At 42.7% G+C, this 17,906-nt stretch overlaps 1 protein-coding gene across 2 annotated transcripts in view; it reads right to left on the reverse strand.

Moving 5' to 3' along the window:
* HDAC8 (histone deacetylase 8) overlaps positions 1-17,906 on the reverse strand; it is a 583,094-nt gene that overhangs the window by 486,822 nt on the left and 78,366 nt on the right. For both annotated transcript variants that reach the window (XR_013601699.1, XM_078663810.1), the window contains exon 4: positions 954-1,095. Coding sequence is in view for 1 of the 2 variants with exons in the window: in XM_078663810.1 (XP_078519936.1) it covers positions 954-1,095 (142 nt within the window). In the remaining variant the exon portion in view is untranslated. The remainder of the gene's footprint in view (positions 1-953; positions 1,096-17,906) is intronic.

The raw sequence follows: 17,906 nt of genomic DNA on the forward strand, positions 1-17,906 counted from the left end.
ACTTGAAAGCTCATATAAATCAGAGAAAAACAATGGAAATTTTCCCTGAAGTAATTTTGAAAAAAAACTGCCCAAAAGAGCAGCAGCGTATTCAGAAACTCTGACATGATTGCAGAAAAAAAGTTGGTATTCATTTCGTTTTAGAGATCCTTAATCAATAAAAGAGATTAAAAAAAATGTTTTGTGTAATGATAGTTGATGACTAGTTATAGACAATGTTCATATATCATCCACCGATAACAATGGGTGTTTTTCAAATTAGATTGTAAAGAAGATTCCAATATGGTTAAGGGGTCGGCCGGATGAGTTTGCTATAAATCCCAGAGAAAAACATTGAACATTTTCAATGAAGTAGTTTTGAAAAAATTTAATAGCAGCAGTGTATTCAGAAACTCTGTTGTGATTGCATAAAAGAGTAAAATTAAACAAGTCGGGTAATCATTTCGTTTAAGAGATTTAGATAAAAAAAGAGATAAGCAAAACGCCCAGAGTAATAATGGTTACAGATAATGTTCAGAATTATACACCGATGACGGTGGATATTTTTAAAATAAGACTGTAAAAAAGATTCTAATATAGATCAGTCACGCGTTTCATAGATTGAAATTCCTTAAAGGTTAAGTGTATTAAGCATAAACACACAGTCTGGAGTCAAACCATGCTTTCTTCAAATGTTACGTACGACAAGATTAGGATGTACTGGCTTTTGCTAGGTTTTCAGCTTAACCAGTCCCTACTGCAAGTGCAGGAGAACTAAGAAGGCAAGTGTTACATCACAATGAACCAAATACCAATAAAAGGCAACAGAGGCGTTTGCAGCTCTGCAGAATTACCAGACAACTGACAATAACTAAAGGTGTGGGGATTTAAAATTGCAGGGAACACGCGACCAGCTGCACAACAGGAGAGGCAATTGCTTGGGAAGTATAGATATACAGAGAAGAATGACTTACTTTTTTGCATGATGCCAGCCTCCAGGCCAGTTAATAGCTACTCGACTTTTCCCATCCATAAGGCATTGCGCTCCAGTGATTGTGGCCCCGCCCACTGCTGCTGCATAATCAAATATGCCTTCGGTAGCTGGACAGTCATAACCTAAGGAGGGAGTGGAAGAAACAATTTTAAAGGTACCCATTCTGGCCCCCAACCGGTATGTTAAAACCCCTTTATTATCTCAAAAAGATTAGCACAAAATGAAGTTACCTACCACCTACTAATAGCAGTTACAACTGGCACGTCTTTGAAGAATCCTCACACACTTGAAAAAGGCCTTCCAGAGGCACTGCCCTGAAGCCATGCTCAGCCACAATGGAAGAGAAGGCTTGCTTGGCAGCCATGAGTCAGATACACTTTAGACGCATACCTCTAAATGCACTCTACAGGTGTTGCAACCCTGTCTAAAATAACACCTCTGCTGCCTAGTTTTATTTTACTTCAGCAGAAGCTACACTGGAACTCATAACACATTACAGGGTCCAGGTTGGACTATTTACCTCAGCTCTACTGTTACCTTATGTCCGGTAAGCTGTCCATGCCACTGGCAGAGGACAAACCATGAATTTCATAAGGATTACCAGCTTCACCCCCGCCGGGGTAATAGTCCAAAGGACACCAAACAGCCCAAATGTGCCAGTTCACCCCATCTTTGCACTGAGCCATCTACAAAGCAAGTCATAATTCTCAGGAAACCTGCGCAAGTCACTTTCACCATAAAAACTCTGTGCTTCACAAATGCAAAACCTTGAAGGATAAACAACGGCATACTTGGTAAAAAAAAAATATCTTTATCAACCAACACAACAGATATGCTCCAACCAAGCCAGCTTCCTATTGAGTATTTGAACAATGCACATACAAATAAGACAGATGCTACTGGATCTATGGCCGAAACCTCTGAAAAACCACCCTCCCTACATCTGAAACATCCCAAATCTGATGAGCATTGGAGCAAAACAAAAATCTTAATTTTGTTGGTCTCCAACCTACACTGTGAAAAAACACAGTTCATTTCTTGAGAATTGGGAGCACTACAAATGCTAATGTGATGTTATGCGGTGAAAGGAAATGCTGATGTGATGTAATGTTATTGAACCAAAAGTCTATGCCATACTTAAAGATAAACGGCCAATAAATAATCCTTATGCACTCATATAAAAAGTTGTGCCTATCTCATTAGTGCCTAGAAGCATTACAGTTATGTACTTTGTGTTGCATAAGAGCCAGATGAATATAACTAAGCTGCGGGCACATAAACATCTTTTAATTTAATTTAAATAACACTTTTAGAGAATTGCTTAATATGGAACTACACATAGTAAAAAATCATAAGGAATGTCCCATCCCATAATACAGACACACAGAGGCAGGAAACAAGAAAGGACAGCTAAACAAACTATCATTTGTGTGTAAAATAATGCATTAACACGTTGCGTGCTGCCGTCGGCCGCTGGCCGTTGCAAGCACTACCTTGGTAGTGCTGCGCACGTCCAACGTCCGACGCGGCCCCGCCCACGCAAGGAAACGCCCGCACAGCGGCGGAATTACCACCACGGTTAACAGGTTAATTCAAGGAAGGAGTAGCAGGGAAAGACAGTGTAAGCATTTAAGTTCTAATAGGTATCAAGACAGAAAGAAAAGAAGCATAAGCAAGAGATGGACGAGGTAGAGCTACTAGACAGACTAAAATAAAGAACAAAGTACAAGCTGAGATCATTACAGAGAACACCTTACAATGACCCTCCTAACAAAAACACATTACTTTGGCACAACCAACCAGCAACAATAAAAAGCTTTTTATCCACCTCACCTAAACTCACTCTAAATTAACTGTAACCATCACAATGCCGCTTACCAGTACACTAAACCAAGCCTAACATAAAGGTCACACTTTACACTAATACTTTAGCTTAACTGTAACCCTTTCAGTAACTGCAATCCTTCTGATTAAAAACAGTCAGTTCCTTAACCATGCCTCTGATCTCTCAGCTATGTTCCCTGACCCTACAATCTTACAAAACCAATCACAAACACGCTCTCATCTGCAAACATTCAACTTCTAATCTCATGCACATCTCCATTCTCCCTTAATCCAAATATATTCATCACTTCAACGCTCTCACTTATGATGATCATCAACATACATTCTGTCCATTAGCAATTAGCTCATATTGCCAATATACACACTGTTTGCAACCTCAATTTACTCCTCATCATGGCAACCTGACCCAACCTGACATCATCTCCTATATTTGATGAGCTCATCCCTGATGGCTAATCCACTATCAAGCATGTTGCCCAAACAAATTTGGTAGTTTTCTCACATCATCTTAAGGTAATCTTTCTTCTCTCTCACAGCTAGGCTTTCCTAGTTTCAGTTTCTATTTTTGGTAAATTCTGGTGAGATTTTTTTCAGTGTTTTCAAGTGATTTCAATACCTTAAAAAACAGTGGTTATCAGTGGTTACACATTTTCACGCCATTAAAAATAACAGAAACAGTGTTTTTTCTGTGTTTATGGAACGTTTTGCTTTTATTATTGCTTGCTTTCTGGGCTGATATTGCATGGTATATAGACAGTGTATGTACAGTGTATATGAGGTCCAAATACATTTTTTCAAATCAACCTTATTGTAGTGCACCATATAATACTTCTTCAGTGAGTCTTTGTTCATGTGCGCTCGCTCTTTCCTTCTCATGTAAACTTATTTCTGTGAATAGGCCTTCTCAACATTTGCAATTGAGACAGGCAATGGCAAACCAGCACAGAAACGATTTGCTAACTCTGGCCACTGACATAGCTTTCCATGCCAATTCTGGTGCACTTGAAGATTGCGATTCTCTGGGCAGATTCTGCAACATTTGCAATAAACTAGGCGCTTATGCCCTCAATAGTTGTATCGCTTTGTTCACCCTAAGTTGGCAGGGTATGCTCAGACGTGAGTCCCTTGCTCACTTTGCCACTGGATTCAAGCTAGCCTGGCTGATGACAGCTGAAATGTCAGAAACCGGTCACAGGATGCTTGTTTCCGGTCCAGGGAAGACATGGCTTTGGCAGTTCGGGCTGGACTGTTCCCATGAGGCACAGGGTCAGACTGATTTGCATATGGCCATGTCTGAACTGGGGTGGCAGAGTGAGCTTAAAAATGGTGATGGATTAAACCCAGATCAGTTGACTGGGGGTGAGTGTTTGATTTGCTCAAACGCTCCGTCCATCATCCCCTTTTGTATCGCTCAGAGTTATTGAAGCAGTCAAAAATGAAGCAACACGTTTGAAACTACAGAGAAGATTCCCTTTACGGAAGGGATCTAGAACTTGAACAGAGTGCCACAGTGAGGCTTCATTGACTTGAAATGGCATGGTTGGTGAAGGGACATTTCTATGCATCATTGCAAGTAATTTCTCAGACATTGAATTCAAAGCTCCTGAATTGCTCTTCAACTTTGCTTTGCGTACCAAGTGACAAGCACTTTAACATGGAAAATGTTGCAGTGATAAATTCACTAAAGGTGTCACCCAGCCTACTCTCAAGGAGATGTTTCACATCTACACCAATTATGCTGAACACTTGGCAGACGAGAGTGTTTTCAGACTCTCATTTTTAGGTCTCGCCTAAACCAGCGCATGCGCTGCTCTGGCGAGACTTTTAATAAGTGGGCTTCAAAAAGCAGACAAAACGCTTTTTGTGTGGCCTAAAGTGTGCGGTTACGCGCACAGTTACGCGCACAGGTACCATCTGGCTTTCCTCTCTCGTCATGGCTCATTAAGCGCATCGCTCGCAGGCACCCTTACAGCGAGCGCACATCGCACACCACTCGCCAGATGTGCCTCCTTGTTTTTTTTGTAAGAACTCAGCTTCTTTTGTTGTGCCTAACATTCTTGAACACATCTTGGCAGAACATAAAGGGTGATGGGAGGTAGAGTCTTAGTGATGTGTTTTCGTTGCTATTTAGTCACTGTAGGGAATTTGTTTTCCAGCTGAGATTCTGTGATGCATCAAATCGCATTCTACTTGGGCAGACTCGCCTTTCGATTCACGCATCCCTTGCTTATACAGACTTTTTCACCCTATGGATTGGTGGACTTTTGTTTCCTAGCAAAGTGAAGGCCAATTGCCTCGCAAGCGCACATTTGCCTCTCCCTGTTGTGGCGCACACATTCCTGCCTCTGTTTATTTAGTTTGGTCTAAAAGTACTGTAGAAATAAAGAAGTCTGGTAAACAGCTCTTGTAGCTCTAGTTTATTCCTTAAGTTATAGCTTAGTAAGCACCAATATAAGTCTTAATATAAGCTCCTCAAGTTCAAAGACTTTATTGGAATTGAAATAACAATTCATAAAAGTGTACAGATAAGAAACACAATTAAAATGTCATTTTTTCATTCTGGATTAAACATTACTAAAGTTTGATTTCTTACAAGAAGAGAACGGTTAAAAGAAATAAAGCAGTACAATCAGTTAAAATACATTGTAATTAAAAACATTTAACTAACTCTTATTATCCCATGACAATAGTCCTTCTCACTCTTAAAATTGTATTCAGAAAGAGGCTCACTGTAGTAATAGTAAGACAATCATCTAAGGACCTAAGTTTATTATAAACATCTCTTGATTTCCTTAGGCCCCAAGTTAACAGAAGGGGTTTTAAAATTTGTCGTCTCGAATGGCTATATAAAGTGCAGAAAAGAGTACAGTGTATATTTGATTGAAATGATTTGTCATCACAAGGACACTGCCTTTTTACCCTCGCCCAGTCATTGCAGGTCGGGAATGATATAAGTCTATAAAAGGATTCCAGACGAAAGTAAGTCAGGAGCCTACGGTGCTGTAGGGGGTGATCTAGTGCGAGATACAACTGGAGACCCCTCTGAGATGTCACATCATCGTGGCTCATGACAGAGTTTTTTTACCTTTCGCTCTTCCACCTTTGTAGTTCCAGATGTTCCAGCAGCATCTTTTTCAGCATAGATCGCGAGAGTAAATCTAATGAGGCAGGGTCAGTAAAGTATTCGGGATGACCAATCGCACTGACAAAGTTCTTAATGTAAGTAAGCCATTTGATGTTTTTCAGCCCATCACAGCTCAAGCAGTCCTCTATGATGGATCTGTTCAGTTCTGTGGCAGGGTTGGTCCAGACATTGTGCCAAAGTAAAACTGGGGCAAGTTTTCTGGTGTCCGTAATAAAAGTGAGAGCAACTTCGGCATGTAGTACATATATAGAGGTACTCCTCGGTGTAGCAGTTATGAATCGGAGGAACCTATTCTCGATTCTCTGGATCGCCTCCACTTGCTGCCAGCCCCAGATACCAGCCCCCTAGGTCCCAATAGCCACACATTTCGATTTAAATATTTGGAGTAGCTCCTTAGCTGGCCTGTTTCCTATTTTTTTTGCAAAATTCATGAGAGCCCCAACTGCTCTATTAAATGCCACGGCCCGTGCATTCACAGCCGACTTCCAGGTGCCTTGTCTATCGAAGTGGACCCCCAGGTAACAGAAAATATCGGCTAATTCCACCTTCCTATTATTTAGAACAATTGGGCATGGTAATCTATATTTGTTTGGGCCGCACGACATAGTAAACGTCTTCGCGATGTTTACACATAGCCCTCTGGTGTTCATAAAGTTAGTGAAGGTGTGTACGGCTTTCTGGAGACCCACCTTGGTCTGTGAGAGGATGGCTGCATCGTCAGCATAAAGTAAAATGGGAATGGGTTTGCCATTGATTCCAGGGTAATCATAGTACTGTTGTGTTAGGCAAGAACCCACTCCATTGATATATAGGTTAAATAGCAGGGGAGCCAAAATGCAGCCCTGCCTAACCCCTCTACTAATCTTAAAAAGCTCTGTACATTCCCCCCTCTGACCGTATCTAACTCGGGCACCTGCCTCCACATAGAGTTCTCTGATGTAGCTAATAATTTTATTGTCCAACCCGATATCCCTCAACGTCTGCCAGAGATTGTCATGCAGGACGCAGTCAAATGCAGAGCTGAGGTCCACATAGGTCACATACAGATTCAATTTCCTCGCATGTATATATTTCGAGATGATTAGTGAAAGATTCAGCCCCTGCTCAATTGTCCCCCGCCCTCCCCTGAACCCATACTGAAAGGGAGACAACACTTCCTGTCCCTCCACCCAGTCCTGAATGCGAGCAAGAATGACCCTGCCTGCCATCTTCATAAAGCCATCTAACAAAGAGATGGGCCGATAGCAAGCAGGGTCATTCCTGTCCCCCTTCTTGTATATCGGGACCAAAATTGCCTCCTTCCAGGTTGAGATAAAACCTCTTTTCATCATGCAATTCAAGACTCTGGTGAGTAGAGGAGCCCACAGGTCTGGGTACATTTTAAACACATCAATGGGGACAGAGTCTGGGCCTGGTGCTTTCGAGGCTGAACTCTCCCTTAGAGCTTTGCATACCTCCTCTAGTTTGAATTGAATGTCTAGAGGGAACGTTAAATCCTCGTCTTCTGAAGGTGTTGCTGTTTCGGGGGCAAGTGCAGGCAGAACCTTAATGCCATACAGGGCCTGGAAGTGGGACACCCACTCCTGAGCCGTGATGGCATTGTCTAAACAAGGACCTTGGTTGTCTTGATAGAAAGGAGCATTCACAGCCTTCCAGAAAGCAGCAATGACCTTTTGTGTTGCTGCTGCATGGAGGGCTTCCCAGGCTTCAACTTTTAGATCTTTCTTTCTTCTAATCAAAGCGGCACGGTACTTACGCCTTGCCCTTTGAACCTGAGCTCTATCTAATGGGGTAACATGCAATGCATTTTTGAGTTCCCACAATGCCCTGGAGCAATTTGGATCAAACCACCCTGGGTTTCTCTTAACTATATTACATGGATTTCTAGTCAGAAGGTGTTTGATTGAACAACAAATTTTATTAAAAGAGACCAGAACTTGTTCTTCATTCTCTTCTAGCGTCAAACATTTGATGATTTCTTTGTGGGAAATGTTCACTAGGTTTTTTTGGAAACTCTCTGGTATTACCTTCTCCCATTTAATGCAAAATCCGTTACGCTGGCCAAGAATAGGATTAAAATCATAATTACATTGAATATTAAAAGGCCGCATATCCAGGTTTAGCTTGAAAGTGATTGAAATGGGGTAATGGTCACTAATGCCACTTGTAAGTGTCTCCCAGATATGAACTAATGGGGCATAACGTAACGATAGTAAGGTAAAATCAATAGTTGACTTTGCCCCTCTTGCGTTAAATGTAGGTACAAATGTTTTTGGCACAGAACAAGCCTCATTAATAAATGCCATGGAGTGGTCCACCATTAAGTTGTTAAGCAAGTCCCCTAATTTTGTGTGGGCAAAGTGGCTTGTTGGCCCTGTAGATTCATCTTCCCAGCCGCACACACCCTGTAGGCTCTTTAGACATAATGGGCAATTAAAGTCCCTTACCCACAGGAGGGCCATATCCCCTGAACAGCTATCTAAGATCGTCTTGAGGGTACTTGACAATTTCTTAATTGTGGTTTCCACTTGTGCTATCGGGATGTTATTGTAGAAATTAATGATAGCTAGATTTTCCAGAGCTCCCCAGGATACCCTTAAGATCTGAAAAAAAGGGGAATCCAGGAAGCTTCCTAAAACCGTGGGACCTGAACAGATAGACAGATACATAGACAGACCTCCCTTATGTCTACCCATTTTAGTGGGAACTGCCGGGGTAAAGAACGTTTTAAATCCCAGCAAATGGGACTGCTCCCTAGCCCATGTTTCCTGGAGAGCAATAATTGAGTGGGACATAGTTAGTGACCGCCAGTCTGCATCATTGATTTTTGAGGCCAGTCCCGCTATGTTCCACGTTATTATGCTGCCAGGAACTTCCATGTTTGTTGGTGATGTTACTTCCATAGGGATCACAGGGGCTGACTCTATTATATCACAGGGTGTAGTCCCAAGTGGGGATATTACAACCATAGGTATCTCAGGGGCTGGTTCCGTTATGTCCATGGTTTCATAGGATGAGGTCCCAGGCAGATTATCTAACTGGGGAATTAACGTTGTTTTTACCCCAGATACTTCTATTTCGAGATGAGGGACTATCACAGGGCAGGGATCTGGCGAGGTCGTGATATTTACAGGAGCAAGAGTATAATTTTGGGCAGTCGGATTATGTTTTTTGCCTTTTGTCCTGTGAGTTGGTGACATATTAACAGGGGGCCCCAACCGTCATTCGCAGTCATCCAGGCCTGAGAGTGCCTCGAATCTATTAGTAAGCTCAAAGGGAGTAAATGGCAGCAGATGGTCCATTCCCCTGGTTCCTTGTAAATGGTCTGGCCCACTGTAGTTATTTCCATGTTCCTTATGTGGGACGGTATTCCACCCATAAACATTTTTTGGCATCGTGGGGTTGGGAGCCTGCCATAAGTATTGATTATTAAATGTTGTGGGGGGGTTATTCCATAGGCCAGATGGGACCCCTAGAGACATTAAGGAAGTTACCTGAGCTCTTGGGTAGAAATAGGGTAGGTCACAAGGAGCAATGGTTGTACCATTGGTTCTTGACTTCCAGTTTAGGATGTAGTTGACCGCGACTGGATCTCTAAAATTTATACTTATGAGATCACCTTCAATGTCTTTCTCTCTACTCCCCAGCCAGGAGAGTCGCCGTACATGGACGATCTCACCATTGATGTTACATGGGAGCGGTCTGTACTGGCTAAGCCAGTGCATGGCTTTGTTTTTTAGTTGACTGAAGCCTTCCCTCCTGCCAACTTGTAAAGTGGGGACGCCCGTGAGTACAACCACATAGGGGACCGCGTCCGGTGGTAATTCGACTTGGCGGCCCCTATGGTTTCCTGGTCTATCTGGATGTGTCCACCCCCCATGCTTGTGCCTATTTTCTCCATGAGCTATACTTGCCTTCTTTGGAAATTCCTTAGGGATATGTGGGGCGAGTTGATGGACTGCTTTAAGCGAATTCGCCCCTTGGTGATTGCGGCTCACAGGGTTGCTAGATGGATTTACATCCCTTTGGGCTGCAGGGATAGAGGATGAAACTGCGGCTGCGGGGGGTAGAGCTTGCTTAGGTGCATCCTTCGATATACTTGCTTTGTTAGTAATGGCGATTTCTAAATCCCCCAGCCGCTGCTCCAACCTCTTCAGCCTCTCCAATATGGGAGATGTGAATGACTTAAGTAGGTGTTCAATGCTATCTAGGGAGACAGAGGATACTTGTGCGTTGGTTGAACAGTCCCTGGTAGATGTTAAACTGGGACTGGATGCACTCTGTGTTGGGGTATTTGTGGGCGGTATTATTTTATGTGTGGCCACCTGACCTGAATCGGGAGGTAATCTAGCCTTAGTGATAAAAGCAGATGTAACAAGCACCTTATTGCCCTTCCCAAAGTCAGTATGGCTGATCTTAGCTCTTTGTGGAACACCTCCCCTCCTCCTTCTCTTGTTTGGTGGTGGTCCAAAGACTTTAGCGGCTTCCCGTTTCCCTGCTTTCTTTTGTATATTCCCCACCACTGCTCGGGGAGTATCGGGTATGATTTCTATAAGTACATTAGTGTCACTAATATTTAGAGTATTAATTTGTTCCATGCTATTAAGGGCAGCCGTTGAGGGAGGTGTATCTCGCAGGAGCATAGGGTTACCCGGCGTAGATAACGGATCCTCTATTCCTGATATTGAGTCTGAGCCTACTTGGTGAATCTGTGCTGGTACGACCAAAGGGAGTCTGTTTTTGATAGCTTCAATCGAGCGACGCCGCTCAGCCCTGCGTTCAGCCAGTGAGCAATCCCTTTCTATGTCGGGGGAAGATTTCCTGAAGTAGTCGTCCAGGGTACCCTTGCTATTTCCCACTGCTTCAGCTTGCATGATTTTTCGGTGTTAGCAGCTATAAATGCTGATAAAAGTCTTTTGTTAATGACAGACCCCAGATGAATTCCCCTCCAACGATGTTAACCACTGAGTGAGTATCCTTTGAGGCGTAACCAGATCGAGGGCCCTATAGGTGATCGCTGAGAAGATAGGACTTGGTAAAAAGTGACAGTAGGAAGAGCAGATTACTTTGCATGTATGTAGAATAGGCACATAACTAGGGTGTTCAAAGTCAGAAGGTGGCAAACTTACCGCATAAAATGGTGGCAATCCAACATTATTAAAGAATGGGCCCAGCCCAGCCTCCTTCAGCCATCGAACGGCCACAAAACGGCCCGCCCTTTGCCCGGGCTTAGCCCCGGGCTGTGTCCCGCGCGCGTCCCGCGAGCGCGGGGTTAGAAAGGCTGAAATAAGGGAGTTGGGGGCGGGAAGAGACACCAGGTGCGCTGGGATGGTAATGCGCAAAGCACCCTGGGTCTCGCAGTCCCTGCCCGGGCAGCAACGGCGATGAAAGCCCCGAGGTCCTCGAAAATCAGGCTCCAGATGAGGGGCAGGTCGTGAAGAGTTTAAAACCAGAGTCCAGCCACGGCTAAAATAATATCCAGCAAAAGTATTCCCTGTTCTCGGCTGCGAGCGGCTCCCGCGGAGCGGGGGCCGCGAGCCGTTTATTGCCGCGAGGGAGCTGGGGGCGGGAAGAGACACCAGGTGCGCTGGGATGGTAATGCGCAAAGCACCCTGGGTCTCGCAGTCCCTGCCCCGGCAGCAACGGAGATGAAAGCCCCGAGGTCCTCGAAAATCAGGCTCCAGATGAGGGGCAGGTCGTGAAGAGTTTAAAACCAGAGTCCAGCCACGGCTAAAATAATATCCAGCAAAAGTATTCCCTGTTCTCGGCTGCTCCTAATATAAGCCCCACCAGGAGCGGCCTCCTGGCTGCTCAGCCCATCTTCTCTAACGGCTCTCTCTTCAAGTACAAACATCCATAACATTCCAAATGACATCCTATAGCTAGAGCTTCAGACAGAGAACCAGGGCCAGGGTGATGCATTACATGAGAAGCAGATTACTACACATCTTCTCCTTTATAATATTTGACAAAATGAAATAGTATACACATATATAAACATAGGAAGAGAAGATAAACATTCCAGAAGTAAACGTAAAAGAACACCATAATAACATGAGACAAACTCTCCTTATGTAATAATAATAATAATGTAAAAGCAATGCAATATGAGAAAATAGTAATGTAAGTAATAAAATAGCCTTCCCTATGTCACAATAATAACAACAATGCAATAATGAGAAAATAGTGATGTAAGTAATAAAATAGCCTTCGCTATGTAATAATAATAACGATACAATAGTAATAATGTAAGTAATAAACAGTAAGACAGCCTTCTCTATGTAATAATATTAATGAAATAGTAAATGTAGCAATAATAATGTAAGCAATAAAGTAGTAATATAGAAGTCAAACTTACAAAAATGGCTGGACCAGGGAATAACATACACCCTCTACTGCACACACTATAACATACTGTCCACTTACCAGGAACACCCTCTACTGCATAATATTGCAGGACCAGGGAAATTTACATATCCTCTAATGCACATACTATAATGTTCTGTCTGTATACTATTGCAGGACCACACACACATTATTACGCAGTAACCTCCCAATAAGAGAACACATACCTCCTCGTAAAGGAGGAATCCACCTCCCTATAAACCACCACACACAGTAACCTCCCAAGGGGGAATCCACCTCCCTATAAACCACCACACACCGTAACCTCCCAAAGGGGAATCCACCTCCCTATTGCCACACACTCGCAGTAACCTCCCAAATAATTGTAAAGGGGAATTCACCTCCCTATAAACCACACACTCGCAGTAACCTCCTAAATAATTGTAAAGGGGGAATCCACCTCCCTATAAACCACACACTCGCAGTAACCTCCTAAATAATTGTAAAGGGGGAATCCACCTCCCTATAAACCACACAAAACCACACACTCGCAGTAACCTCCCAAATAATTGTAAAGGGGGAATCCACCTCCCTATAAACAAACACACTGGCAGTAACCTCCCAAATAATTGTAAAGTGGGAATCCACCTCCCTATAAACCAACACACTGGCAGTAACCTCCCAAATAATTGTAAAGGGGGAATACACCTCCCTATAAACCACACACTTGCAGTAACCTCCCAAATATTATAAAGGGGGGAATCCACCTCCCTATAATAATACTGTAAAATGAAAATACACATTGAGTATCAATTTAGTATATGACACGTTGCAAATCAAAAGCAGATGTACATTACATTGGCATATATCACCAAATTCAATGCAGTGTCACTAAGTGACTTAGCCGTCATCACATGCACCACAACAAACGAGTGAGTGACTTAATACCTGACAATCATCTCACACAGTACAGTTCTGGGTTTTCTATTTTCCTTATAGCAATATTTCATTACTGTTCCAGTTTTGAATCTTCCCTTCTCTCAGAGTGAGTGAACCAGTTAATTCCTTTTCTTGGTGCAATTGCGTTCCATAGCCAGAAGACAGCGCTGTTGCACTAGGTATAAGTTTTCCAAAGCGACATTCTCAGTAATATGTAGTTTTCAATTAGTGTAAATGACAGTACCTGGGACGATATTCAGGCAGCAATGCTCATGGCAACCCTCACATTAAAATCATTTTTATCACCAGTACTTGACTCACGAACTTAACTCTGATGGCAATCCAGGTCAGCAACGGAGCACAGAGACACAACAACAAACTGGGGCCTTCTTGCAATTCCATTTCAATACCAGGGAAACACCCGTCGTGGTTGACAAACACTGCACAGTTACAATAGAGCATGCGAAGGCCTGTAGACTACAATCCAAAGTTTTCTCCACATTTGTTCTCTGTCACATTTTTTACAGCGGTGCTTGATGATTCTTTAAAAGCGTGTGATCAAAATCTGCAATCATTGCTCACAGTTGAAACTGTAAGTTCTTGTTGACTGCAGTTTTGTCCACATTTGTTCTCTGTCACATTTTTAACAGCGGGCCTTGATGATTCTTTAAAAGCATGTGATCAAAATCTGCCCCCAATTATTTTCTACCATGTGCAGCCACTTCTCATCAGTACACACCGGAGCCTTGTCAGCATTCAACACCGGGGCATGAACTTCGCCCCTACCGGGGCTCGATGTGTGCCCCAGACATCACTACATCACAGTCCATTTCAACACATTGAGGTTGATTTAGCACATACCTCTTCATTGTGCCTAACAGTTTTAAAACAGGAGTGCAGATCCACTTTACAGTTTCATACACAGGTGGATCTGGCACCTACAATTATTTAGGGCGACCGTTGTCAGGGTCACTGGTGGGGCAGGTGCCAGATAGCTTAAATAGTGCAAAGTCTTTAGTAATAATGTACCTTCAGTTCCAGTAGCCTCTTTTCTCCACGCGTAAGTTCCTTTTCTTTTAAATCGTCGCCAATGTAGAAAGAAAGAAGTCTGGTAAACAGCTCTTGTAGTTGTAGTTTATTCCTGAAGTTATAGCTTAGTAAGTTCCAATATATGTCTTAATAGAAGCTCCTAATATAAGCCCCACAAGGAGCGGCCTCCTGGCTGCTCAGCCCATCTTCTCTAACAGCTCTCTCTTCAAGTACAAACATCCATAACATTCCAAATGACATCATATAGCTAGAGCTTCAGGCAGAGAACCAGGGCCAGGGAGATGCATTACATGAGAAGCAGATTACTACAAGTACATTCGGCAGATGTATTTCCTGCCCGTCACGGCCGAATGTTGTACGCATAACGCAAGCATTAAAAGCAATCAGTGCATGAAAACAGAAGTGCTATTTGTAGCCTGTCTTGGTTAGATATAATTGATGCATTGTGGTATGTACCTCAGCCTGAGGTCTGACTGTGCGCAGTTCACATCACTCAACAGAGAGGTAACCAGTCGCTACTTTTACACTTGTAGATGTAGGTTATTTTTTTCCTTTTCTTTACACAAACATACGAAATTCGAATTAAAATCTCTGGAACTTTATTCATGGGGAAGCAGCATACGCATTGTATGCGGTGGCTGACAGTGAGGGTGGAGCAGGCATCCATATCGAGAGAAATAATAATCAGGCTTCGGCTGGGTGATTTATGCGCACGTTTGTTTTCTGCGTCCTGTAAGGCTCGCTTGAATTTGACGTTTGCAGTTTTAGCATTTCCTTTTAAGAGCACATTTACTTGTTTATCCATAAAATACAACTTTGTGGATGGAGATTGCAGTGGACTCCAATGCTTTTGGCCTCTCTGCAGTCTGAGACGCATTTGTTAGGCATCGGGTGGAATATAAATTGGATGCAGACCTTGAGCTCGCATTTGTGTTGGAAGGACTGGAAAACAGAGTTGGTTTAAAGGCTCCACCAGTGCTTCATTTCATGTTCTTCCTTCTCTTCCCTCTCTTGGGTACTACCTCACTTCACTCCTCTCTGTCCATCTTTCAATCGGTCTTTCTTTTCGCTCGACTGTCTCTTGAGCTGACCGCTCCCCCCGTCCACCTCTCAGCCACTTCACTCTCTTGCCACCCCATGCCACCTTTTCATTTCCTTTCCGCCTTGTTGTTTCTTTTCCCCATCCCTTGCTCCCTTGAATTACTCCGCCTCTTCCACTGTTTGCTGCCTCTCCCCCTCCCTCCTCCACAGTTACATCATGTTTCTTCACACACTTCACGTCCTACACTGTGTCTCATGTGACGTCATGCACCCACACCCAGCAAAAAGAGGACATGTTACACAGACTTTTCACATTGACCCAACACAGTGCAGGAAGGACGCTTACACCACCCACTAGCCCCAGTCAATGCACTCACTTACCACCATGCTGGGCACCCTGCCAGCCAGACATCCCAGATACCCCCATGCACATCTGCAGTCCCCAGGCCACACCCAGAAAAACAAGCATTGGCATAGCCAATAGGTCTCGCCTTTGGGACCTTATAAGTATTTAGTTATGCATCACAATATCCTTACTGCAACACCATTAACTATTGCATGGCTAAACACTTATAAGGTCCCAAAGGCGAGACCTATTGGCTATGTCAATGCTTGTTTTTTATTATGTACACTACAGCAGTTATGTTTTCCTATAAAAATGTAAGAATGCCGTAGTTTTCTTTTCTTTTCACATCACTATCAATATGTGAACAAATATCCTCACATTTCTTGCCTTTGGCATCATTACTCAGCCAAAATTCTGTAAACAGTTGCTACATGGATAATATAGCATTACCAGCCCCTTCCCTTGGACTGAGAACCATCAGCTAAGTGTAAGCGACACAGTTGGGATGACTCTTTCTTTGATGGCACACAAAGCACAAAATGAGAAATATTTACATTTTAGTTCCCGCACATAACAAAACAGTGCATCAAAATGGACTAAAAAGTCAAATCCATTTTTCATTAACTCTGAAGATTGTAAGGATGCTTTCAGCATACCATCTAAAAAGTGGCAAGGATCTCTTACGGGGAAGCACTTCAGCTCAGGTATCGGTTTTGACAGGTCACCAAATAATGTTTTCATATACATAGCTGAACCACTGCAAATACAAACAGTATCACTCCAATCCTTGTTGAACTTTGAAAGAACGTTTTTGCAGCAGCATTTCAAATGACACTGCGTTCCATGTTTTCCAAAAGTCTGCTGTCATGTTTTCACCACTATCCAAGATGCTTGGTGATAGCACTCTTTTCACATACACTTGTCACTATACCTTGAATTGAATGTGTAAAGCCTGAGGTGTTGGCAATTCATTTACTATCAATACTGACTCATTAGAAACAGGGGGTAGATAAATCAAAGGTTTTTACCCATTCTCTGTGGGTAAATGTGATGGCACATATTGGGAAAGATTCTTATGAAACCAGCCATTTTACTTATCAGTGAAAAAATCAAACATAGCCAAAATATCAAATAAGATTTTGATATTTCCTGATTCTATACATTTTACAAAATAATTCAACAAAACCTAAAACATGCTTCTAAACCCTGCCAATTTAGGGAAAAGACCACAAAACTGAAAAAAATCCAAAGGAAGAAGAAACAATATTTTAGTGACATCCCTAAAAAACAAAACTCAAGAAGAATAATGTCTTTCTTGCTTGTATATATTGTATTGGGCCCTTCAGGAACAAATAAAATGACTCTTTCACTCTCCTTTTCCTTTCTTTGAATGTTATTTAGTTTGTGGTTGTGCAGTTTTTTTGGGTGTTTATATATTTACACTGGTGAGGGCTATTACCCTTACGGTGGGGTTTTATCAGTTATTTTAAGTTTAAACCTAAAACCGGACAGCCTACTCACACCCCACCTAGGCCCGAAATGTTTAGTGCCTCTCGACTTGTACATCACTCTCTCCCTCACAACAAATCACACCCAACCTTGTCAACAGCTCTTCAGGCTACAATAGTCTATTCCTAAATGACTTCTCAGACCTATTTGCTTCCTCTTCCATCTCCTATTGTGATATAACCTACTTAGGAAATGTCAATCTATCTGGCAACCACAAAATCAAATTGCTCCGAAATCCTTCATTGCATCTTACAACCTCTTTTAACCCTTCCTGTCTCATGTCAGTACCCATCTCCACATAAGGCAACAATCTGACATTATTCTCTCTCTCTTCTTATCTGTCTTGCGTCTAGCCTGCCGTACTGTTTACTTTGCCTTTATTTTTCTCCTCATCATACCCAACGTAGCCTACACAAGGCAACCCAAACTCACATGTCAGCTTCAGAGTTTTCAAAGTTTTCCCATCAAAGAACTCTATGATCTCTTGCTTTCTCTTCCACTGAACGCCACAAATAATGTTAACTTTCTTCTGAACTTGCTCAAATCATCTCTCATGCTTTCTCTTAACAGATATACCTCATCCTGCATTAAATGTCAATAAAACCTAAAGTCCAAGGTACACCCACGCCTTCAGTTCTGCCAAATAAGCTCTATGGAAATTTTAGAAGACCTTACATTACTCCAGACCACCCACTTACTTTCAGTCACTCAAA

Source organism: Lissotriton helveticus, chromosome 10, assembly GCF_964261635.1.
Source record: "Lissotriton helveticus chromosome 10, aLisHel1.1, whole genome shotgun sequence".
Taxonomy (NCBI): domain Eukaryota; kingdom Metazoa; phylum Chordata; class Amphibia; order Caudata; family Salamandridae; genus Lissotriton; species Lissotriton helveticus.